Raw genomic sequence first — 26,578 nt, forward strand, 5'->3', positions numbered from 1 at the left:
ATGGGAATTCATAACTCACTTGAATCAAATGTATGAAAGATGATATGTCATGAACTTTGTAATGTTTTGAACAACCAATAAAAAAAATGATTAGGAAAGTAAAAAAAAAATATTGAGTATAAATGGACAGTTCATTTATAATAAGACACATTTTAAAGATAAAAATGTAAGTGACACTATGATAAAGAAAGTTTCCGATTGCTCCTACGTTTTTCAGAAAAATAGACAGCCAAGTCATTAGCTGAGAGTAAGAAGGAGTAAGGTTTTGGAGATTACAGAAAAGGGGAGAGAAAAGGAGACAGTGACTGGGATATATAACTGGATTGACAGGAATCACCAAGGACCCATCTTAGTTTCATAGTCATGGAAACTAAAAATTTGCTCCCAAGATGTAGGCTCTTTATTCACCCTACTGATTGTTGCTTTTGCTGAGAAGAAGCTTTTCAGTTTGAATCCATCCCATTTGTTGATTCTTGATTTTAATTCTTGTGCTATATGAGTCTTATTAAGGAAGTCAAGGCCTAATCCAACATGATGGAGATTTGGGCCTACTTTTTCTTCTTTTAGGCGCAGTGTCTCTGGTTTAATTCTTAGGTCCTTGATCCACTTTGAGTTGAGTTTTGTGCATGGTGAGGGATAAGGGTTTAATTTCATTTTGTTACATATGAATTTCCATTTTTCTCAGCACCATTTGTTGAAGAGGCTATCTTTTCTCCAATGTATGTTTTTAGCGCTTTTGTCTAATATAAGATAACCATAATTATGTTGGTTTATTCAACATTAAAAGAGAATAAAATCATGGCATTTTCAGGTAAATGGATGGAGTTGGAGAATATAATGCTAAGTGAAGTTATCCAATCCCAAAAAACCAAATGCCAAATGTTTTCTTTGATAAAACGATGCTGATTCATAGTGGGATAGGGAGAGGGAGCATGGGAAGATTAGATGAACTCTAGATAGGGAAAAGGGGTGGGAGGGTAAGAAGGGTTATGGGGGTAGGAAAGATCCAGGTGGAATGAGATAGGCATCATTACCCTAAGTGCATGTATGAAGACACAAATGGTATGACTCTACTTTGTGTATAAACAGAGATATTAAAAATTATGCTCTATATGTGTAATATGAATTGTAATGCATTCTGCTGTCTTATATAACAAATTAGAATAAATTTTTTAAATGCTTAAAAAAATGGGACCAGTGAAACATTGAGCTTCTCACATCAAGTGTGGCCTTAACTAGGACTGGAGTTTTGCTAAGCAACTATAATGTTTATATACTGAACTCCCTTACCCGACTATCTCTAAAACTAATGGACTCTACAGGCCCCAGTTTAAAGCCAGTCACTTCACTGGTGCACGGGATTCCATCCCCTCACAAGACATCTTTACTGAAATTCATTATGATGAATCATGAAATCTAAGCTAGAAAGTAGAGAAGTAAAGAAATGAGGGTTTGGGACAGCTGTGAGATTGAAAAGTCAGTAGAGTTGGGAGGTCTCAAGAGGCCAAGGTATCATTGGAGGGAGAACAAATGAAAAAATAGGAGTAGGGTGCTTGAAATTCTGATTCAGTCATTCTAATGGTAAGATGTGGGATGTGATCAGCTAAATAAATTTGAGTGGAGAATAAGATCAATGAAGGAGGATAAAAAGAAAAACAAATGGAAGTCTATCTCTTTGAATATTAAATTAATTAAGAATTATTATTGGAGTTAGTAACAATGACCATACTTAGTGACTGGGTCTTGGTCTTTAATATCAGTTCCCTCTAAAAGGAACCAGCACTCCTTCAAGACTTAGCAGATTCCAGATAAAAGTACTATATTAGTGTAAATTTATGAGGTTGATTACAGAACTGTAGTTTTGTAAAAAAAAAAAAAAAAAAAAATACCCTATTTTCTTTTTTGTACTACGGATTGAACGCAAGTTCACTTTACCTTTTTTATTTTTTAGTTCGGGACAGGGTCTCACTAAGTCATTGAAGTTCGACTCGAATTTGTGATCCTCTTACCTCAGCTTTCTAAATTATTGGGATTACAGGCATACAAAAATGTCTCTCTTCTTGGGAAAGACATACTCTGAAATATTTAGGGGTACAGGGCTGTAATGTATGAATATTCAGAAAACAAATTACGCATATGCATGAGTGGGAGAGGGAGGGAAAATAAAAATAATAAAGCAAACGCATTAAAATGTTAACAAAATAGGTAAATCTGGATAAGGAGTACATAGTGTTCCTTGCATTCTTTTTTATTTTTTAACTTCCTATAAGCTTGAGGTTATTTCCCAAGAAAAAATTTTGATAGGAGTGATGTTGAGAGAGACACAGGGTGATCATGTTAGCTAAGATGTTGGACAATTATATCCTGTGCAGATTATATACATTTTCATTCTTTCAAAAACTTGTATTTTTGCATCAATTTGGTTATTTTGTACCTTATTTTTGACACAGTTATGTTTCATTTTTAATTCTTTTATGTTATCACTATTGGTTCCCATAGCTATATTATTTTATTCATATAACTTTGTGGGTCTGTCGAACCTAGCCATCATTAGTTTTTGCAAGGCTCTTATGGCACCAGTCAGATAACCTGAAAGTCTGGAATTATTCTTTCTTTGTATTTTTTTTAGTTAAAACCAGATTTATTAAGATTTAACTAACATGTCATTTAACTCACCCATTCAGGTATACAGTTGAATGGTTTTTAGTATGTTCCCATTCACTTTCATAGCATTTCATCATCCTGCAAGAAACCTGGTATCCACTTGCCCCTCCTACCTTCACTCCAACAACAAATCTGTTTGTATTTACAGATTTGGCTATTTGGGATATTTCATATAAATTTATTACTGGCGTCTTTCTCCTAGAGTAATGTTTTCAAGATTCATCCGTGTTGTAGTGTGCATCAGAACTTCATCTTTTTTATTGCCAAGTAATGTTAGTTATGTGGATAGTCTATATTTTATTTAGCTTTTTATCAGTCAGATAACATTTAGATTATTTCCATTTTTGGTTATTATGAACAATGCTATGAACGTTTGTGTGCAAGCTTTTGGGTGAACATATATTTTTTATTTCTCTTGTTTATATATCTAGGAGTTTAATTGCTGGGTCATATGGTCACTCTGTATTTACTCTGAGGGAACTACTAGACTATTTCTGTACATTGCCACCAGTAATGGATGAGGGTTTATTTTTTCTGCATCCTGGTCAAACATTTGATATTTCCTCTTCTGTTTATAGCATCTTAGAGGATGTGAATTCAGCTTTTGTTTTATAAATCCCCAATATATGATCAGTTCTCACTAATAAAATGATTACTACCCTTTTCTAGCAGTAAGCCTGTCTCCTCATTAAATGTGAAACATATAAATTCAAATAAAATTATTTTATAAATATATTACAAATCAAAATAAAATAAGAAAATGTCTTTCCTTTTTCCATTTCTTTGTTAGTTCTTCAAAATTGTTTTGAGAATATCAAGAGAACCAACAGATGTTGAACTTTAAAGTTTATAACTTTTGTTTTCCTTGAGTTGGAGGGTCTCACTATATTGAGCAGGCTGGCCTCCAGTTCCTGGGCTCACACAATCCTGGCTCAGCTTCCCATAGCTGGAACTACAGGCATGCACCACTGTGCTCATCAAGCTCATGACTTTTAAGTACCTAGTCATATATATGTTCCCTATCTGGTCCCCACCCCCAAAGTCATCAGTAAGAACTGATGCCATTGACTGTTGCCACTTTAGTCTTCAGAGTACCTTGTTCAGGAACCTATCTTCACCCTCACCCTTGCACAGAGCCCATTATTTGCCTTCTCTTGGGGAGTTCAGAGCTTCTGTTAGTATTAGTTTACCACTAATGGATTATATTAGATTTGTGGACTCTGCTGAGTATCTTTATTCTTTTTTGTTTTGTTATTTTTATTTTATTTGCTTATTTTTTTTTTATTATGTATGTCGAAGAGTGAACCCAGTGCCTCTCATGTGCTAGGCAAGCACTCTTCCACTAAGCTACAACCCCAGCCCTCTTTTATTCTTTATCATACTTTCTACAGGAAAATGTTTTATTTTTTTTTTCACATCACCAACATACAAATTGACTACTTTAAAATATAATGGGATTGCAAGTTGGTAACTATGTCCATGAGGAATGTTATTTAACCTGGTGTCAAAAAAAGTTTTATATTGACTTAATAACCACCAGCATGTGTTGCAACTTTAACAAAGGATTGTTTCCTTTTTTATATACCACAATTTTAATGTTTTAAAATTGTTTTATTACATTTGGAAAACTAGAGATTGAATTTAATTTTGAAAATTTATCTATATATATGTAATATGAATTGAAATGCATTCTGCTGTCATATATAACAAATTAGAATAAATTTTTTAAAAGAAAATTTACATATATTTTTTAAAGGAAAGTAGAAAGAAAGAAATAGTACTTATTATTTGGTTTTCTGTAATAATGGGGAGATGATCTTAGTTTCACTTCTCCTAAAAAGCCAATTTTTTATATGTTTGAAATCTGCATCCACATTTGTGGAGTGAGTTATGTCATTTCTATGTCCTGATTGAGTTTAATTTACCTTTAAATAATAATCATGATAGAGGATTGGATTAAAATCAATCAATCTGAGAATGATTAATATGTGGATTTTTAAACCCCAATTATAGCAGATACAGATTAACTCAAGGTATTTCATGCACTTTTCCCTCAAATTCATGTCATTAGAAATAAATCAAAGGTCAGAAAGATGAACCATATAATGTATCTTAGACAACTTCCTTTGGGGAAAAAAATCCAACAAAAATAAGCATAATATCTTTTCTTACCACCGTTTCATTGGAGTTTAGGAAAAATTTCAAGATTTAGGTTTATTTTTTTCCTTTCGTTTTCCTTCTTAATGCCTTATTTCTGAGTTTTCAGATAGAAAAAAAAAAAAAAACCTATTGGCAGTTGCCAGAAGGTATTCCTTAGGGTTACTTTGCTAATGTATCAACATGACAACACAGACTGGGAATTTGGGTCACACCTGCCTCAGAGGCCCATCAGCCAGGAAGTGTTATAATAGATATTCTTTCTGCACAAAACTAATTGTGCTTTCATGTCCATGGTATTATCTTTATAGAGATTTCTTGTGCCTAAGTCCAAAGTTTTAACTTGACCTGAATATTTCCAGTTGACATTCTCTTTGCTGGTTGGCATTCTCTTTGTCAAGGGGATATAAATTTCTCCCTGGTTAAAGAAAAAATACACACTGTAATTTTGATATCTTTTTGTGTTGAATTCTTACAGCTCTGTACTCAAGGAGATGCAAGTCAAGTGATTGGGCCTCTTACTGAAGGTCAGAAAAGAAATGTGGCAGTGGTGAATTCACTGTATAAGTTGCACCAATCTGTAACAAAGGTAACCTTTCTTTTTTGTTTTAATTGATTATTTTGACTTAATATCAGGTTCTTCTGTTCTTGTCTAAATGTATACAACTTACAAAATATTATTTTATTTTTTTGGAAAAGAATACAATGAAAATGTCATGATTATAAAATAAAATGAGACATTAACTCTTTTTAAACACTTTGATTATGACCTATATTATTTACATACATTTTATCTCTAATAGTGAGTTTAAAACACATGAAATTCAGTCCATCAAGTTAATCAAATTTATTGAACAAATTATTTAAGGGCAAATCATATGTGTTTCATACTTTATTGAAAACCGTAATTTGATACAGGTGGTAATAAGTACATAGCAAAACTAATAACAGAATAAAAACTCTCAAGCCCTCCAACATGTCAGAAAGTTCTGATATGGCTCAAAAAAGCCAGGAAAGAACTGTATTAAAAATAGCAAATTTTTAAATATTATCACAGTTGACTACTTGCAAGTAGATATAATTTCTGTTATTTTTCTACTAAAGCATTTAAAATAGTCAGCTAAATTTTACCTTGTTTGCCTCCATGTACAGTCCTTCCTCAATATCCATTGAAGATTGGGTCCAGGAATTCCCATCCTACCTTACATGGATACCAAAATCCATAGATGTTCAAATCCATATATAAAATGGTGTAGTATTTGCATATAACCTATGTACATCTTCCTATGTATGTTAATCAGTTCTAGATTATTCATAATGCCTAATACAGTGTAAGTGCTACGGAAATAGCTGTATAGTATTATTTAGGGAATAGTGTCAATAAAAAGCCTGTGCATGTTCAAAACAGATGCAGGGTTTTTTCCCTAATATTTTTGATCCATGATTTATTGATTTCATGAACGTGGAACCCAAGGGTATGGAGAGCCAACTCTATTATGATTAAAGTGAACTATATTCTTTGTTACTAGAAGAACAGTGTTTTTTACTTCAACCATGACTTTTGAGTAGCTTGTGTTTAATTATTCTCTGTAGACCATTTCAAAATACTTTGTAAATAGAATGATAAATATTTAGAAGACTTGAAGAAAGCTAAAGGTTAGGTGTTCTTAAAAATTTGAACTGCTACTAGACATGGTGACACTTGCCTATAATGCCAACTACTTGAGAAGCTGAGGCAGGAGAATCACAAGTTGAAGGTCAGCCTGGAAATTTGGTGAGACTCTTGTCTCAAAATAAATTTTAAAAGGCCTGGAGATGTGATTCAGTGTGGCCCTGGATTCAACTCCCAGTACTGGAAAAAAAAAAAGAAAGAAAAATCTTAAATTCTTAAATTGAGCTTTAATATGCTAGATTATATTTTAGAATAGCCATGTGACATTATTCATTTGTTTAAAAAATTTAACATTCTCTAATCAGCTAAGCATTTCTAAGAATATGAATTTCAACATACTAAACAAAATAATTTTAAAACATTAACAGGTAAATCTCAGAAAAGTAAAATTATCAAAAACATTCAATGATGTATAATTCTGTTTCCTTACTCATTTCTCTAAAACACCAAATAAATGAATGATTATTCTGTTTAGCCTAATTTAAATGTATTTATTGATATTTTGTGTTGATTTGTAAAAATGGAATATTTTATATTTATGTTTTAAAGACTTGATCACAAGTCAGCCTAAAGGAAAGTGAATATTTTAAAAGAGATAAGTAAATATGGCTTTATTCTGACCTTTTCAAGTTAAAACTTTATAATGAAACCTTTTTAAGGCAAACAAAGGAAACTAGCTGCTGATATTCTTAATATTTCTATTATTTGAAGTGTCTTTGCTTTATGTATGTCAAAACGTTTTTCAATTGAGTTTTAAAATCATGTGTGAGGTAGTACTATGAAGTAGTGATGATATTTTAATGTAGCTTGTGGAAACAGCTTTGTTTTGTTATGATCAAAATTAGTATTTGCAAAAATAAATGACATAAGCAAAACTGTAACTGGATCAAAAAACCTCATTTTAGGTGGTTTCCAGTCAGAACTCATTCCCTGCTGTAGCTGAGCAAACTATAATGTCAGCCTTAAAGGTAAATGAATTTAATTTAATATTTGACTTTATATAGCAAAGTGATTTTAGAATTGTTTGGCTGAGTAGGAGAATGCTATGTTCTTAAAATAATCAGAAATATATATATATATATTTTTTTTTCTTGTTTTCGTGTTTGTATTTTCTAGAATTTAAAAATAGATCCTTTTGTTATCTGCAGTTAGTGTTCTGCTTATGACAATTGTATATACAGATGCAAGAGTTTTACAGGTATTTACTGTACTTATGGTAGATATTATCCTAGTTCTTCACCAGGGTGACATTGATAATATCTGGGAGATGTTTAGGGTTGTCATGACTAGGGTTGGAGTGCTACTGGCATCTATCAGTGGTGACCAAGGATGATGCTAAATACTGTGTAATGCAAAGGACATTCACCCCAACAACAAAGAATTATCTTTCCCAAAATATCAGTAATGCCAAGATTGAGAAAACCTACTTTAAAGTGTAGGGCATAACATCATGGTACATGCTCATTTTTAATATAATTTAATATAATTTTTAATAATGAATATATTCCTGTTCAAATAATTAGGAAGTTTACTGAAAGAAAATGTTGGTATGAGATTCAAAGCTAAATGTAGTTAACATTTGGTAACACTTTTAAAAACAAGTAAGTTCACTAGGCACTGTGGTGCACACATATAATCACAGTTATTGAGGCTACTAAGGCAAGAGGATCTCAAGTTCAAAGCCAGCCTCATCAACTTAAGGAGACCCTGTCTGAAAATAAAAAGGGCTGGGGATATAGCATAGTGGTGAAGGACCCTGGGTTTAATCCCTAGTACCACTATGCGCTCCCCCCCCCCCAATAAAACAAGTTATTCATTCTTTTTTTCAATTAATTTTTTAAATTTATATATGACAGCAGAATGTATTACAATTCTTATTACATATATAGAGCACAATTTTTAATATCTGGTTGTATACAAAGTATATTCATACCAATTCAATTCTTATTATACATCTAGAGCTCAGTTTTTAATATATCTGGTTGTAGCCAAAATATATTTACACCAATTCACGTCTTCATACATATACTCTGGATAATAATGTCCATCACCTTCCACCATCATTTCTAGCCCCATGCCCGCCCCTGTTCCCCTCCCACCCCTCTGCCCTATCTAAATTTTGTCTACTCCTCCCATGCTCCCTCTCCCTACCCCACTATGAATCAACTTCTTTATATCAGAGAAAACATTCGGCATTTGGTTTTTTGGAATTGGCTAACTTCACTTAGTATTATCTTCTCGAACTCCATCAATTTATGTGTCTTATACTTTATTGAAAACCATAATTTTATACAGGTGGTAGTAGTTATATAGCTAATAACAGAATAAAAACTCTCAAGCCCTCCAGATGCCAGAAAGTTCTGGTGTGGCTCAAATAAAGGAAGAAACTGTATGAAAAATAGCAAATTTTTAAATGTTATCACAGTTGACTACTTGCAAGTAGATATACTTGATTTCATTCTCTTTTATTGCTGAGTAATATTCCATTGCGTATATATGCCACTTTTTTTTTATCCATTTATCTATTGAAGGGTATCTAGGATAGTTCCACAGTTTAGCTATTCTGAATTGTGCTGCTATAAACATTGATGTGGTTGTGTCCCTGTAGTATGCTCTTTTTAAGTCCTTTGGGTATAGACTGAAAGAGGGATAGCTGGATCAAATGATGGTTCCATTCCCAATTTTCCAAGAAATCTCCATAATGCTGCACCAATTTTCAGTCCCACCAGCAGTGTATGAGTGTACCTTTTCCCCCACATCCTTGCCAATACTTATTGTTGTTTGTCTTCATAATAGCTGCCATTCTGACTGGAGTGAGATGAAATCTTAAAGTGGTTTTGATTTGCATTTCTCTAATTGCTAGCAATGATGAACATTTTTTCATAAATTTGTTGATTGATTGTATATCATCTTCTGAGAAGTGTCTGTTCAGGTCCTTGGCCCACTTATTGATTAGGTTATTTGTTTTTTCGGTGTTTAGCTTTTTGAGTTCTTTATATACCCTAGAGATTAGTGCTTTATCTGATGTGTGAGGGGTAAAGATTTGCTCCTATCCTGTAGGCTCTCTATTCACTTCACAGAATGTTTCTTTTGCTGAAAAGAAACTTTTTAGTTTGAGTCCATCACATTTATTGATTCTTGATTTTAATTCTTGCGCCAAAGGATTCTTATTAAGGAAGTTGGGGCCTAATCCCACATGATGGAGATTACTTTTTCTTCTATTAGACAAAGGTTTAATTCCTAGGTCCTTGATCCATTTTGAGTTGAGTTTTGTGCATGGTGAGAGATAGAAGTTTAATTTCATTTTGTTGCATATGGTTTTCCAGTTTGTCTCCACACCATTTGTTGAAGATGCTATCTTTTCTCCAGTGCATGCTTTTGACACCTTTGTCTAATATAAGATAATTGGATTATGTGGGTTAGTCTATTCTGTACCATTGGTCTACCAGTCTGTTTTGGTGCCAAAACCATGCCATTTTTGTTACTATTGCTCTGTAGTATAAGGTGTGGTATAGTGATACCACCTGCTTCACTTTTCCTGCTAAGGATTGCTTTAGCTATTCTGGGTCTCTTATTTTTCCAGATGAATTTCATGACCACCTTTTCTATTTCTTTGAGGAATGCCATTGGGATTTTAATCAGAGTTGCATTAAATCTGTATAATGGTTTTGGTAGTATGGTCATTTTGATAATATTAATTCTGCCTATCCAAGAGCAAGGTAGATCTTTTCATCTTCTAAGGACTTCTTTGACTTCTTTCTTTAGGGTTCTGTAATTTTCATTGTATAGATCTTTCACCTCTTTTGTTAAGTTGATTCCCAAGTATTTTATTTATTTATTATTTTTTGAGGCTATTGAAAATGGGGTAGTTTTCCTCATTTCAAAGGATTTGTCACTGATATACAGAAATGCCTTTGATTTATGGGTGATGATTTTTTTATCCTGCTACTTTTCTGAATTCATTTACTAGTTTCTGGTGGAACTTTTAGAGTCTTCTAGGTGTATAATCATATCATCAGCAAATAGTGCCAATTTAAGTTCTTCTTTTCCTATGTGTATCCCTTTAATTTCTTTCATCTGCGAATTGCTCTGGCCAGAGTTTCAAAAACTATGTTAAAAAGAAGTGGTGAACGAGGGCATCCCTGTCTTGTTCCAGTTTTTAGAGGGAATGCCTTCAATATTTCTTTATGTAGAATGGTTGGTCTGGGGTTTAGCATCAGTAGCCTTTATGATGTTGATAGAGTTTTGAACATAAAGGCATGCTATGTTTTGTCAAATGCTTTTTCTGTGTCTATCAAGATGATCATATGATTCTTATCTTTAAGTCTGTTGATGTGATGAATTACATTATTGATTTCCATATGTTTAACCAACCTTTCATCCCTGGGATGAATCCCACTTGATTGTGGTGCATGATCTTTTAGTATTTGATTTGCCAGAATTTTATTGAGAAGTTTTGCATCTATGTTCATTAGATATATGGTCTGAAGTTTTCCTTTTTTTTGATGTGTCTTACCCTGGTTTTGGAATCAGGGTGATATTGACCTCATAGAATGAGTTTGGAAATGCTCCCTCTTTTTCTATTTTCTGAAATAAACTGAAGAGTATTGGTATTAGTTCTTCTTTAAAGGTCTTGTAGAACTCGGTTATATATCTGTCAGGTCCTGGGCTTTTCTTGGTTGGTAGACTTTTGATGGCATCTTGTATTTTGTCACTTGAAGTTGATCTGTTTAAATTGTGTATATTATCCTGATTCAATTTGGGCAAATTATACAACTCTAGAAATTTGTTGATGCCTTTGATATTTTCTACTTTACTGGAGTACAAGTTTTCAAAATAATTTCTAATTTTCTTCTATATTTCTGTAGGGTCTGTTGTGATATTTCCTTTTTCATCCCATATGTTAGTAATTTGATTTTTCTCTCTCCTTCTTTTCATTAGCATGGCTAAGGGTCTGTCAATTTTATTTATTATTTCAAAGAACCAACTTTTTGTTCTGTCAATTTTTTCAGTTGTTTCTTTTGTTTCAATTTCATTGATTTCATCTCTGAATTTAATTACTTCCTGACTTCTACTGCTTTTGGTGTTGATTTGTTCTTCTTTTTGTAGGGCTTTGAGATGTAATGTTAAGTCATTTATTTGTTGACTTTTTCTTTTTTTAAGGACTGAACTCCATGCAATGAACTTTCCTCTTAGAACTGCTTTTATAGAGATTTTGATATGTTGTATCTGTGTCCTCATTCACCTCTAAAAAGTTTTTAATCTCTTTGATGTCTTCTGCAACCCATTGTTCATTCAATAGCATATTATTTAGTCTCCACATGTTGGAGTGGCTTTTATTTCTCATTTTATCATTGATTTCTGATTTCATTCCATTATGATCTGATAGAACACAGGGTAGTATCTCTACTTTTTTATATTTCTAAGAGTTGCTTTGTGGCATAGTATATGGTCTGTTTTAGAGAAGGAACCATGTGCTGCTGAGAAGAAAGTATATTCTCTTGTTGAAGGGTGAAATATTCTATATATGTCAGTTAAGTCTAAGTTATTGATTGTGTTATTGAGTTCTATAGTTTCTTTGTTCAGCTTTTGTTTGGAAGATCTATCTAGTGGTGAAAAAGGTGTGTTAAAGTCACCCAGAATTATTGTGTGTGGTGTATTTGACTCTCGAACTTGAGAAGAGTTTGTTTGACGAACGAAGATATACTCTGTTGTTTGGGGCATATATATTTATAATTGTTAAGTCTTGTTGATGTATGTTTCCCTTGAGCAGTATGTAGTGTCCTTCTTTATCCTTTTTGATTGACTCTAGCTTGAAGTCTACTTTATTTGATATGAGGATGCGAACCCCTGTCTGCTTCCTCAGTCCATGTGAGTGGTATGATTGTCCCCAACCCTTCACCTTCAGTCTTTGGATGACTTTTTCTATGAGATGAGTCTCTTGGAGGCAGCAGATTGTTGGGTCTTTTCTTTTTTTAATCCAGTCTGCTAGTATATGTCTTTTGATTGGTGAGTTTAGGCCATTAACATTCAGGGTTATCATTGAGACATGATTTGTATTCCCAGCCATTTTTGTTTATTTTTGGTATTTAACTAACTTGTTTTTTCCTCTGATTAGATTTTCCTTTAGTGTAATCCCTCCCTCTGCTGATTTTCATCATTGTTTTTCATCTCCTCTTCTTGGAATATTTTGCTGAGGATGTTCTGTAGTTCAGGCTTTCTAGTTGTAAATTCTTTTTAACTTTTGTTTATCATGGAAGGTTTTTATTTCATCGTCAAATCTAAAGCTTAGTTTTGCTGGATATAAGATTCTTGGTTGGAATCCATTTTCTTTCACAGCTTGATATATGTTGTTCCACGATCTCCTGGCTTTGAGGGTCTGGGTTGAAAATCTGCTGTTATATGAATTAGTCTCCCCTGATATGTAATCTGATTGCTCTCTCTTGTGGCTTTTAAGATTCTATCCTTATTCTGTATGCTAGGCATATAATGTGCCTTGGTGTAGATCTGTTGTAATTTTGTGCATTTGGTGTCCTATAAGCCTCTTGTATTTGGTTTTCCAGTTCATTGTTCATGCTTGGGAAATTTTCTGATATTATCTCGTTGAAAAGATTGTGCATGCCTTCCTATATCCCAATAACTCTTATATTTGGTCTTTTGATGCTGTCCTATAATTCTAGATGTTCTGTTCATGGTTTCTTACTATCTTCACCATGTGGTCAACTTTATTTTCCAGATTGTATACTTTGTCTTCATTATCTGACGTTCTGTCTTCCAAGTGATCTAGTCTGTTCATTATGCTTCCTATTGAGTTTTTTATTTGATTTATTGTATCTCTCATTTCAAGGATTTATGGCTGGTTTGTTTTCAGAGTCTCTGTCTCTCTCTTAAAGTAATATTTTGTTACCTGCATTTGCTCTCTTATCTCTTTGTTGGAGTGATCAATTTTTACTGTATTTGCTCATTTAGGCCATTCTTTAATTCACAGATCATTTTAACTATGAAACTTCTGAACTCCCTCTCTGACCTTTCATCAACTTCGCTGTCCGTGGCTTCAATTATTATAGTGTCCTGGATTGTTTGAGGCACTTTCTTTCCTTGTTTTTTCATATTGTCTATGTGTCTTCCTTTCTTGCAATGTTGGTCTGGAATATTACAGTTTCTACTCTGTATTCTTGTAGTACCCATCCGGATTGTCTGTACCTCACCTTGATGTTGGGCTTCCAGACCCTGCTGGTGTCCCTCAGTCTGTACTACTGCATCTAAAGGTGGTGGCGGCAATACCTGAGATAACTCAAGATAATATAGTTAAGATGCCCCAAGATGGAAGCAATGTCTTTCAGAGATTGGGCTGAAAGGGTGGGCCTCACACTTCCTTTGGGATGCTCCTCTGAGATGCAGCTGCTTCTAGGTCCTGTCTGCCGTCAAAAAGTTTGGGGCTATTACATGGGGAAGGCTATGGTAATGATTGCAGTGTCCCAAGATAGAAGTGGGTTAGGCTTAGGCTCCCAGGTTTGGTGGGGGGGCAAACTTGGATCTACCCTGGACGTGGGTCCTATGCAAGTCAATGTGGACAGATCTGGACTGTTCCTGGGCTCCTGCCATAGTCTACTCGTCAGAAGCGGTGATCATGTTCTGGAGGCTGGGCTCTAGCATGTGCCTGCTTTAGAAGGGTGGCCCCTACTGTGAGCCTGGGTCCCCTAAAGGCTGTTATGGGTGGATCTGGGCCTCTGGGCTTGACCTCCCATGGTAGTCTGCTGTTTGAAAGGGGCAGTCCTGTGCCTGTGGCTAGGCTCTGGCAGGTGTCTGCCCCAGAGGTGGAGGGGTGAACCCAGGCCTACTGTGAGCCTGGGTCCCATGCAGGCTGGTGTGGCAGTTCTGGACTGGACCTGAGCTCCAGTGGTAGTCTGCTGGTTGGAAGAGGCAGTCCTGTACTGGAGGCTGGGCTCAGGTGGGTGTCTGCCCCACCGGTGGAGGGGTTTGTCATGGGCTTACTGTGAGCCTGGGTCCTGCACAGGCCAGTAAGGGTTGATCTGGGTCGCTGGGCTTGACCTCCCCAAGTTATTCATTCTTATAACACTACTACTGCCAGACACATACACAGGCAATAATTGAAATATTATGACAACCATTCAAGTTATGTATTATTGTTCCCATTTTATAGATCTTAAAAATAACAACTTGCCCAGTTTATCATAGAACTGATAAACTCAGATCTCATTGACTCAAAAGAGGTGTGCCTACTGTATTTTGCCACTATCATTCATTCCTTCATTTACTAAATATTTATTTAGTACTAAATATAACAGACTTTCTGGAGCCAAACTATATGTTTATGAATCCTACCTCAGTTATTTCACCAGCTATTTTCTCAGACACGTTAATTGCCGCAGTCTGGCTGGGCACAAAATCACGAGCCACTCAAGCAGGAACAAACTTTATTTCTGAAACTCCCGCCAATGCCATGCACGCTCCAGGGAAATATGCCGAACCACACACATGGCGTTCTCCCGGGCCCCACTACACCAACAGGAAAATCCCTCCTCCGGAAATCCCTCCTACCGCATTTCCCCAACCAATGGGAACTCTCCGGGAGTCCCGCTAGAGCTCCAAAGTAGCAGGCCGAGGTGGACAGCAGGGGTCTAATATCCAATTGAATGCAGATCTTAACATAATCATATCATCTCAATAGCTTGCTGGCATCACCTTTCAACCAAAAATGCCATGCGTAATTCCTACTTGGCTATGGCTCTCAGCAGTTAATAAACTCTCTTATTTTTGTTACTGCATCTATAAAATGGTACAATGTGCCTACTCAAGATAATAAATGTAAACTGTTAGATTGGATTTCGATCACTGATAAAAAGAGGGGAAGGAGATAAAGGTCTACAAGTAAATCTCAAGGAGAACCACATTTAGAGAGTGAAAATAATATAAGGAAAGAATAGAGAGACTAAATAAACTGAGAAGTATCCCAGATTTTAAAGGAGAAAGGAATTTCTGAGGCTAAATACCATTCCTATAGTATATGAATGGGAATTTCACAGGCAGCAAAATAGAACCCTAAACTCATATATGAGTGAATTTGATTCATTGAGAATAAGAGAAGGAGACAGTTTTCTGCCAGTATAGAAGTATATTTGGCTATTTTTCTGTAGCTTTTTCTTATCCCCAGTGTGTTCATCTCATTATGATTAAATAGTATGAAAGCTGCCATAATAAAATAATTGTTTTTAGTAAAAGTTGTCAACTTTATTAATTATTATAATCATACTATAAAATTGGGTCAATGTGACAAACTTAAAAGGTTTTTAAAATCTCGATTGTATATAGGTAACATATAGTTTTCTTTCCTGTGATTTCCCCATGTTTCCCTATTTTCAAGCAGGAGATATAAAATATTTTTTGATTACAGTCCAAAATAAGAAATATGTTTTCCTTTGTGACCACATACATAATTAATAAGGATTTATAAATATACACATATATGTAGTAGTATAGAGGCTACCTCCAAAAATATCTCTGTAATTGACATAAAAGTTTTACATAAGTTTCACAAAATGATACTTATCCTTATTTTGTATGATTTGCTCTAATACTTTTACACTAATATTAAAACCATTTTGATAGTGACCCACTCACTACATGGCTTTTTTTTTTTTTTTTTTTTTTTTTTGAGGGCCAGAGGAGTCCCTTACTGGTCACAACCAATGGTTTGAAAAAGTCCATTCTCTAGGTTAAGACAGAGGGCCTCTCACTTTGCCTGATGGTAAAAATTACCTGGAAAAGTTAAAAATAGAAATTCCTCAGAGACTATATAGTTCAATTTAGGATGAATTCTCTGAATCTGTGTTTTTAACATACAACAAAGATTATTCTCAATTTTATCTCTTCGGACTGAGAGTTGGCACCAGTATAGGGAAAGTCCCTGATCGTTGGCTGCTTCCTTCACCCTTAGGTTTGCTCAGAGAACAATGCCACACATAGCTAAGTGCTGCAGTTTGTGAGAGGCATTGCCAATTTTGCTTTTGAGAACTGGGTAAAGAGTAGAAGCAATAAGTATAACACCCTCCTGCAGCAGCCCTGCTATTAGACACTTAATTGCTTATGTTAATATAGTCAATGAAACAGTTTTATTTTTGATTTTAGTTAATTCTTATAAAAACCATAATGACTTATTAAGTAATAAGCAAAAGTTTCTGACTTGAAAAAAAAGGCAACTTTAAATTTCATAAAATTGTAGGAAACATTAAATCATTTTAGGGATAGAATGTTATGATGCATAGACTAACTCTTAAGAAACAAAAATCTGTATACTTTTATTATTTTATAAAGAAGACTTAAACATACTTTTTTGGGGGTAGGGGTGCTGGGGATTGAACTCAGGGACACTGGACCACTGAGTCACATCCCCGGCCCTGTTTTGTATTTTATTTAGAGACAAGGTCTCACTGAGTTGCTTAGTGCCTGACTTTTGTTAAGGCTGGCTTTGAACTTGTGATCCTCCTGCCTCAGCCTCCTGAGCCTCTGGAATAACAGGCATGTGCCACTGTGCCCAGCTTAAATATACTATTTTATTTACTGGAAGAAAATATATATATATATATATATATATATATTTTAAAGAAATGTTTCTATCAGAATAGGGTCTCCCTGCTCCCATCCCAGTCCCCAACCCACCCAGACTAGAGACTACTTAAATAGGAAACACTTCCCAGCGACTGAAGACTACTTAAAATAGGAAAACAAGAAATTAAGTAGTAAAATCAAAACACATACACACACACACATGTGTGTGTATGTATGTACATGCATATACTAGTCTTTGCCTTGTTGAAATTTTATCCAAAATTAAATATTATTTTAGGCTTGAGATCCATCATTATACCTGTCACAAGATGTCATTTATAATTGAGTATACATTTACACTCATTTCATTATAACTACCATGACTCTTATGTGGCATTTAAATATCTTGGGCTCAGTAATTGTGATCCATTTTGTACTGAGATTATCTTGTACAAATAGTGATTGTATTGCTAAATTTATATATGGCAATGTCTCCTTTCTTCCTTATTGTGTGGGTTTGATATTCTATATGAAGGAATTTTCTAGATTGCTGAAGCTCCAATATTTTTGTAATCTTGCCTATTTTAGGAAAATCTTTTTTAAACATGTGTGACAGACTTTCCTGCTTTACAAAGAGTATATGAAACACAATTTCCTCTCCTTTTTCCATTTCCTTTGGTAGTTATTTATTTCTTCCCTTCCTTGGTATGAAGGCATTCCCCAAGATGCTCTCTTCTCTTCCAGTTTCATATTTCCCTAAATGGGAAACCAACTAAAAAGTTTTCTGTGTGAATCATTATATGTTATGCAAATTGAGAAAGTTTTCTTTCTTTCTTTTTGGCCTTGATACCTGCTTTCCATGCCTTGTTTCACTGACAGAACCTATATATTGTTCAGTTCTTTCTTTCTTTCTTTCTTTATTTATTTATTTCTTTCTCTTTCTTTCTTTCTTTCCTTCCTTCCTTCCTTCTTTCTTTCTTTCAGTTGTAGATGGGCACAATATCTTTATTTAATTTATTTTTTTCATGTGGTGCTGAAAGCTTGAACCCAGGACCTCACAACGTGGTAGGCAAGCTCACTCTCACTGAGCCCCTGTGTTTTTATTTTTAAAGTGCATCTCTTAATAGACACTATGTAGTTGGGCCTTCCTCTTTTGTCTATTCTGATAATCTCTGCCCTTTAATTGTTGCACTTAGTCCATTAACACAATAAAAGTATTATCAACAAGATTTTATTTAGTTTTATAGTTTTATTTGCTTTTTCTTTCTCCATTTTTTTTTTAAATTTCTCCCTCTCTTTTCCTCCTTTTCTGCCTTCTTTTGGTAACTGATTTTTTAAAAGAATTCTGTTTTTATTTATTGAAGTTTCACATATACCTCTTTGTATGATTTTTCTATATTTAGTATTTCCTCTGTGGATCACCATATACACCCTTAACTCTTCACAATTTTTTTAGAGTTACTATTGTACTATGTCATGTAAAATCATAGAAATACATTTATATTTATGTACATTATAAACCCTTAAGGCATAGTTTAATTTTTGCTTTTAAAAATTATACATTATTGGTGGTAGTGGTGGTGGTGATGGTGGTGGTGGTGTGTGTGTGTGTGTGTGTGTGTGTGCATGTGTGTGTGTTTGATGATACTGGGAATGAGCCCAGGGGTCTCAAATTCTTAGCTGTATCTCCAGTTCTTTTTATTTTTTATTTTGAGACAGGGTCTCACTAAATTGCCCAGGCTAGCCTCAAACTTGGTGATCCTCCTGCCACAGCCTCCCAAGTAGCTGTAATTATAGGCATAAACCCCATGACTGGCAAAATTATATGTATTTTTAATATGAAAGGAAAAATGTTTATAATCTATATTTTACATTTACTTAATGCTCTGCATTCATTTTTAAAGATTTGAAGTTTCATTCTAGTATCATTTTTCTTCAACTTGTTTTTATTGTTTCCAACAAATCCCCTTTATTTTCTCTTGCAGAAATATTTTTATTTCAGTTTCAGAGGATATTTTTACAGGTTTGAGAGTTGTTTTTCTTTCAACACCTTTAATATGTTGTTCCACTGTTTTCTGGAGCTTTCAGAGGAGAAGTCATCAGTCCTTAAAATTGTTTTGTTTATGATCCTGTCAACTCCTTTCTGTCAGCTCCTTTTTCTCCCCTTGTTTTAAGATTTCACCTTTCTCTCTGCCGAAGTTTTTTTTTTTTTTTTTTTTTCCTGTTATGCTGGGGATTGAACCCTGGGCCTTGTGCATGTGAGGCAAGCACTCTGCCAGTTGAGCGATATCCCCAGCCCTCCCCTTTCTCTTTGACTTACAGTGGTTTTATTTATGATGTGCTTAGGCATAGTCCTCTTCAAAATCATTCTGTTTGGTATTTACTGATTTTCTCAAATCTACAAATTCCATGCTTTTTATTATTTTGGGAAGTCTGGGGCCCTTTTTTCCCTCCAAATAATTTTTCTGCCTCAAGTTTCTCTCTCCTTATGTGACTCTAGTTTTCAATATATTAGACCTTCTGCAATTACTTTACAAGTTTAATTATTTTTCAGTTGTCTTTTCTCCAGATTTCTGTTGATTCTATCTAGGTTCATTAACTTTTTTTTCTATTATCTCATTTCTTCTGTTAAGCCTTCTCAGTGAACATTTGTGTTTCAGAGAGTACAATTTTATAGTTGAAAATTCCCATTTGGATCTTTCATGAAACATTTTGAATCACTGAAAATTTCTATTATTTTGCTTACTTACTGTGAGCATTTTTTTTTTTTTTTTTTTTACTCACTGAAGTTCTTGCCTGACAATCTAGAGTCTGGGTCATGTCAGGTTTGGCATCTGTTGATTGTCTTTTTTCCCCTTGAGAATTGATTTTTTTAAAAATCCTATCTTTTTATATATGTAGTAAATTTTGATTGATATATCCTAGAAATTGTGAATGTTATGTTGTATAGACTAAGAGGGTTTTTTTTAAAAAATATTTCTTCTGAAAGAGTGTTGCTGATTTTTACTTTAGCAATAAACTTGATTATAATCAAATTGTAAACTGTCATACCTGTAGCTGGCCAGGGCTCAAATCTCAGTTCACTTCTTTAAATCTTAGTTGCAAGCTACATTTGGTTCCCTCTGAACACGCATGGTTGATGAGTCAGCTAAAGACAAGTGCTAAGTTTAAACATAGAATCAGGCATTTTTCTCTTGGCGTTTTCCTTTTCAAGATTTCTCTGATTTCTGCAGCCCTGATTGACCTAGATTTCCTTCCCCAGTTCCTTTGGGTAAAAAAATAGTGTGGAGTCCCCACCCCCCATGTTTTAGCCACTCAGCCCTACTCCACCATGACTGTAAGAACAAAGCCACAAAATATGGAGAACTCACTCTGTACTGGTTGCTTGCCTCATCCCATGCTTTTCTAAAACTACCTGTATTTTCCTCTCTCCAAAGCGTTCCAGGAGGTTTTTGTTTTGTTTTGGGCATTTTCTCCCGTAGTTATTTGTAGAAGGATCTATAGTTAGATACTCCTTCATACCATAAATAGATTTCCTTCTTGAAATCTTTTCATCTTTTTATTTCTACCATACTCCAGGGTCTCTTCTCATCTCTGCTCAGGTGCATAATAATAACCAGAAGCTCAAAAAAGTCTGATATAGCTAGATAATCTTGCTCACTTGTGCCTTAATAATCTCCTTAGCTTGACTTTAGTTTTCCTATCTATTTTGGATTCCTCATCTATAACTTGGACATTTTAATAATTTTTGATACAGGAATAATTTAGTTATAAGTAAAATTATTTTATATGAAGCATATATATACTCAATAAATGTTTTACCCTTAGTAATCCTTTAAGGGCTCCTCTTCCTCTGCATGACCTTAAAGTGGAATGTGGCCTTAATCTCTGCAGCGTCTCATTGACTTGTTTGGGTCCCTCTCACATCTTAAAAACCAGTGACTACCAAATCCAATCAAAATGTATCAAAAAGTACAAATTTAAATATCTCAGTACCTACCTGAAAGCTCATGTAGATTTCCCATAGACACTTCAAATTTATGTTCCAAACTGAACTCTTCATCTTTTTCTCTCTCTTCTGCTTCTGCATTTACACATTCAGTTAATAATATTGCTAAACAGTTAAAGAAAAAAATTGTATACTCTCTAATATTTTCACTCCTTGTCTTCCAGATCTATTTACCAAGTTCTGTTGTCTTCTCATCTCTATTCCTGCTACTACTCACTTATTGCAAGCATTTACTACTGTGGCCTCATAACTGTTCTGTCTGTAGTCTCATTTATCTATGCTACTGCTTAAAGTGTTTTTTACTAAATTAAAATCTTAAGCCACATTTTTTCATTGAAAACTCATTATTGGCCTCCTGATCCTTTTGTGATGAATCCCTAACTCTGGAGCAGGCTACTCAGAGAACCTCTGTTATTCCTTCTTTCTCCTGTAAATAGGTTGACACTGGTAGTCTCTGTATACTAACTGCTTTGCAGTTTTCCTAAAGCGTCAGCTTTCTCTGGGTTTCTGTGCCTTTTAACAGATGAGCTACCAGTATTATCCTTCTTTAAAATTCAGTTCAAAGAACACTCTTTATTTTTCATATCTTGTCAGCATAAGTTGAAGGTCCTTCTGTGATCCCACAGTACCAAGTGTTTATATCACTATAATTTTTTTTATATGTGGTTACTAGACTATAGATCCTTGAGGGCAAACGGTATTTCACTCACTCCTGTATATAGTATGTTCATTTTCACCAGGGATAAAAAGCTAGATGCCACTTGGAACTTAATAAAGAAGAGTACTTTTTTTTAAAACTTTTTTTCATTGATTTCAATCATATGTATATATGAGCCAGAGCCTTTATCTAACTTCAGTATATGCAATCATCATTAAAGCATGTAAAGTGTACTTCAGTGTTCTATTTACTGAGTGTTTACTGGGTCCCAGTCAGTATTTCCTCACCAAAACCCCATAATTAACTTAGTACACAGAGACTAATGGGGTCTTGCATTAATTAACCAGTAATTATGCCTCTCTGTGAAAGGTTTTCACCCTTCTCCACATGTACATTTCAGGCAAGGTAATTCTTTGTTGTGATCTGTCCTGTAGGATATTCAGCAATATCTCTGACCTCTCCCACTAGATGCTAATGGCACATTTCTCTCCCCTTCCTGGTTGTGACAACCAAAAATGTCTTCAAGCATATCCAAATGTTCCCTGGGGGAGCAAATTTGCCCACAGATGAGAATCACTGCTAAAGAACACTCAGCAGAAACCAAATTGTGAAATGCCTAAGTGAGAATTACCAGTGTATTTATTATAGTCATTCTGGTTAAAAACATATGATGATGTTTCAGTTTTTAAAGAATTACTTTTAGTTTTACCTCTTTTGAGAAAAAAAGTGTTCATTTTTTTTCTTTGTTTCATAAGTGGAACCATTTTTCCCTTCTTTCATGTGTTACTTTCTCCAGGGGCTCATTTACCCACTCAGCCTTTTGAAAAAAAATGAGAAGAGTGGAGGAGTTGAAATTTTTCAGTGCCATGTTCCACATATTTTAAGCTTTAAAAATTGTTACTGACAGGATTAGGAAGAGGAGCAGACTTCTGTTGAGTTAAACTATGTATAGTCTAAATTCGATAGAATATGAAAACTGTTAGTCAAAATGTTTCTCACATTTCAGTTTCTTTGTGTTGATTTCTTTGATTTCGCCTCTTCTTTCTTTTTTCTCTTGTCAGACAATTCATGCTCTTATGGGGAATGCAGTGCAGCCTTTACTGACTTCAGTGGGAGATGCAATAGAGGCCATAATCATCACCATGCATCAAGAAGATTTTTCTGGGTAAAATTATTAATTAAAAATTTAACTAGATGCTACTGCCTTTGGTTTCATCCCCTCTTTCACTCACTCAACCCCTTCCAGCTAGGCCTCATTCTTAGAATTCTATTAGCTCCCAACCTCCGTTGTATTATTAACAGATTAAAATTTTTTCTTCTTATTTTCATCTCTCTCCTCCTGTTGAAAAATAGGATGGGTTTATGGGATTGACTTGGCACTTTGGGATTTTTGTGATTTGTACCACCTTCCCTTTTCACTCTTGCCATTTTCCTTTCTTCTGACAAATACCCTCTACTTCAGCCTCTTTATTACCTCCTGGCCCAGCCATAATATTCCTTGTACAAAATGTCCTCCCTGTGCTACTGTGCTCATCTGAATCCTGCTTTAGCTTTGCGGGCAGGTTCTTGCCAGCCCATTCAAGATTGATTTCCCTTTCTCAGACTTTCTAGTCACATTTAATGTAAAATGACACTTGTCAGATTTACAGTTTGAGTGGAGGAAGGAAGGCCGGAAGAGGAGGAACTTAGGTCCTTGAAGTGATGGATGAGCCCCTTTCAGGAGGGAAGAACATACACACAAGGCATCACATAAAGATGACAATCTGCTGCTTCTCAGTTATGCATATGTTTTAATTCTTGTATCATCAACTTCTGTATGTAAGCTATCTTTATAAAGGTGCTTAGCTGGGTGAAGTGGTACATACTTGAAACCAGCTACTTTGGAGACTCAGTCAGGAGGATCATAAGTTCAAGGTCAGCTTCAGTAACTTAGACCACCTCAACATAAACACTAAAAAGGTCTAGGGACATGGCCACTACTAAGAGTGCCCCTAGATTCAATCCCCAGTACCACAAACATAACAAAAACAAGCAAAAAAGATACTTAAGCTTCTATACAATTCATTACTATATTTTATCAGTGGAGAACCTCTAGCAATAGCCAAGCAAGTTTGTATTCTAGTAAATTTAAATCAAGCATCTAATCCACAATAAGAATTTATAATATGTATTTTACTTGTATTGACACATGGGTGTGAAATTCTTAATATTTTATTTGCTACTGCTCAAGGAAATAATTGCAACTGACTAAACCAGAACTCTTGAGAAAGTCCTTCAGAATAGAAGATTTAGCTTAAGATTTGAGCCAGGCACAGTGGCACACACCTGTAATCCCAGCAGCTTGGGAGGCTAACGCAGGAGGATTGTGAGTTCAAAGCCAGCCTTAGCAACTTAGCAAGGCACTTAGCAATTCAGCAAGACCCTTTTTCTATATAAAATATTAAAAAGGGCTGGGGATGTGGCTCAGTGTTTGAGCACCCCTGGGTTCAATCCTCAGTACCAAAAAAAAAGAAGAAGAAGAAGAAGATATGAAAGACCAATTCTGTGTCACCTAAATAGGAGAATCATGTCACCTTTAAGGTCACACATAACTTGAGAGTGAAGGGATAGAAACCAAAAAAGAGCAGGGGTAGCTGTATTTATAACACACAAAGTGGATTTTAAATAAAAAAACTATAAAATAAAGCAAGAGCATTATGTACTGACAAAGGAGTCAGTTCATCAAGTATATATAGTATTTAAATCATATATAAACCCAATATCAGAGTACCTAAATATATAAAATAAATACTAAAGGATCTGAAGAGAGAGAGAGATTAAAATACAATAGTAGTAAGAGACTTAAATACCCCACCTTCAACAATGAACATATAATTCAGACAGAAAATGAATAAGGAAACCGTGGCCTTGAACTATACTTCAGACCAAGTAGATCTTGTAGACATATAGAACAGTCTATCCAACACCCACAGAAAACTAAATCTTCTCAAGCATAAATGGACCAATCTTCCTGGACAGATCCTATGTTATTCACAAAGCAGGTCTGAACAAGTTTAAGAGGATCAAAGACATAAGAAATACCTTTTCTAATCATAGTTTTGTGAAACTAAAAATCAGTAATAGTGAAAATATTCACACATATGTGTAAATTAAACAATCTGCCTTTGAATAAACCAGGGGGTCAAAGTGGAAATCAAAAGGAAAACAAAAAATCTTTTAAGACAAAAGAAAATGGAAACACAACTTACCAGAATATACAAGATGCAGCAAAGGAATTAATAACCTAATGTTACACCTCATGGAACTAGGAAAAGAAGAATAAATCAAGCCAAAGTTAGCAGAAGGAAGAAAATAAACATTGGAACAGAAATAACATGGAATAGAGACTTGAAAAAGAAAAATCAACACAACCAAGAATTTTTTTTTTAAAGATAAAATCAACAGGCCCTTAGCTAGACTAAGGGGAAAGAAAGAAGGCTCTCAAAATCAGAATTGAGAGGAGACAACTAAAACTCTCATAGCAGAGAAATACAAAAGATCATAGGAAATTACTGTGAACAATTAATTAAATCCCAAAAGATTTGATAATCTAGAAAAAGACACATATGTCTTAATGGCTGTTAGTAAAAACACAAATATTAAATAATGGCAATGGGGCTGGGGATGTGGCTCAAGCGGTAGCGTGCTCGCCTGGCATGCGCAGAACGCTGAGTTTGATCCTCAGCACCACAAACAAATAAAGATGTTGTGTCCACCGAAAACTAAAAAATAAATATTAAAGAATTCATTATCTCTCTCTTCTCTCTCTCTCTCTCTCTCCCCCTTCCTCCCTCTCCCTCCCTCCCTCTCCCTCCCTCTCCCTCTCCCTCTCCCTCCCTCTTTAAATAAATAAATAATGGCAATGGTGTATGGAAAACAGAACCTCTATAGACTGTTGGTGGGAGGTTCCTAGGCTCATATAACCTCTGAATCAAGAAGAAATAGCCAGGTGCAGTGTCACATGCCTATAATAACTACTCAGGAGGCTAAGGCAAGAGGATTGAAAGCTCAAGGCCAGTTAGTGAAACTTATTGAGATGCTGTTTCAAAATAAAGTTAAGAAGGGGCCTGGAGGTGTTGTTCGGTGATAGGTCATTTGCCTAGGGAGACCCTGAGTTCAATCCCCAATACAACAATAAGAAATAGAAAATGTAAGAATGATAATGAACAAATGAAAAATTGAATCAGTAATAAAAAGTCTCCTGTCAAAGAAAATCTTAGGAAATAATGACTTCATGGATGAATTCTACCAAACATTTAAAAAGGAACTAATACCAGTCCTTCTCATACTCTTCCAAAAAATTAAAGAGCGAATACTTCCTAACTCTTTTTATTTTTTTTAAGTTTTCTTTTTCTTTTAATAATCTGTCTCCATGAGATAAATAAAAACATACAAACCAGCAGACATGACATTTAGTTATATACATAATAGGTTCAAAATCATACCCCAAGTACAACTAATGTAAGTTTATCTTAGCTTGCTGATCAGGCTTTTTCTAGGACATCATTTCAATATTTTTTATTAAACTTAAGATAAACAACGAAGAAAACAGGCTAACCATCATGTATGTAAGGAGGAATAGGTGATGGGTACCAAATCTGACTCAAAGAAAAAAGACACACAAAAAAATATGGGATAGAATAACAATGAAATAGACTTCATTTCTCCTGAAAAACAAACAAGTAACTATTAGATTGGGGGAAAGGTTAGCGTACAAACAATTTTTATTAAAAAAAAATTAGCCATTGACAAAGTTCTCTGTGAGCCAAAGGCATGGTAATGCTCTAAATACAAAAAGTAGTATTAGTAA

At 34.7% G+C, this 26,578-nt stretch overlaps 1 protein-coding gene across 5 annotated transcripts in view; it reads left to right on the plus strand.

Moving 5' to 3' along the window:
• Cog5 (component of oligomeric golgi complex 5) overlaps positions 1-26,578 on the plus strand; it is a 374,945-nt gene that overhangs the window by 294,301 nt on the left and 54,066 nt on the right. For all 5 annotated transcript variants that reach the window (XM_046422370.2, XM_046422368.2, XM_046422369.2 and 2 more), the window contains 3 exons: positions 5,300-5,410; positions 7,399-7,461; positions 22,791-22,894. In XM_046422370.2, coding sequence (XP_046278326.1) covers positions 5,300-5,410; positions 7,399-7,461; positions 22,791-22,894 — 278 coding nt within the window. The remainder of the gene's footprint in view (positions 1-5,299; positions 5,411-7,398; positions 7,462-22,790; positions 22,895-26,578) is intronic.

Source organism: Marmota monax, unplaced genomic scaffold, assembly GCF_021218885.2.
Source record: "Marmota monax isolate L192 unplaced genomic scaffold, Marmota_monax_Labrador192_F-V1.1 WCK01_AAM20220418_F8-fsc00027, whole genome shotgun sequence".
In the NCBI taxonomy this organism is placed as follows: Eukaryota; Metazoa; Chordata; class Mammalia; order Rodentia; family Sciuridae; genus Marmota; species Marmota monax.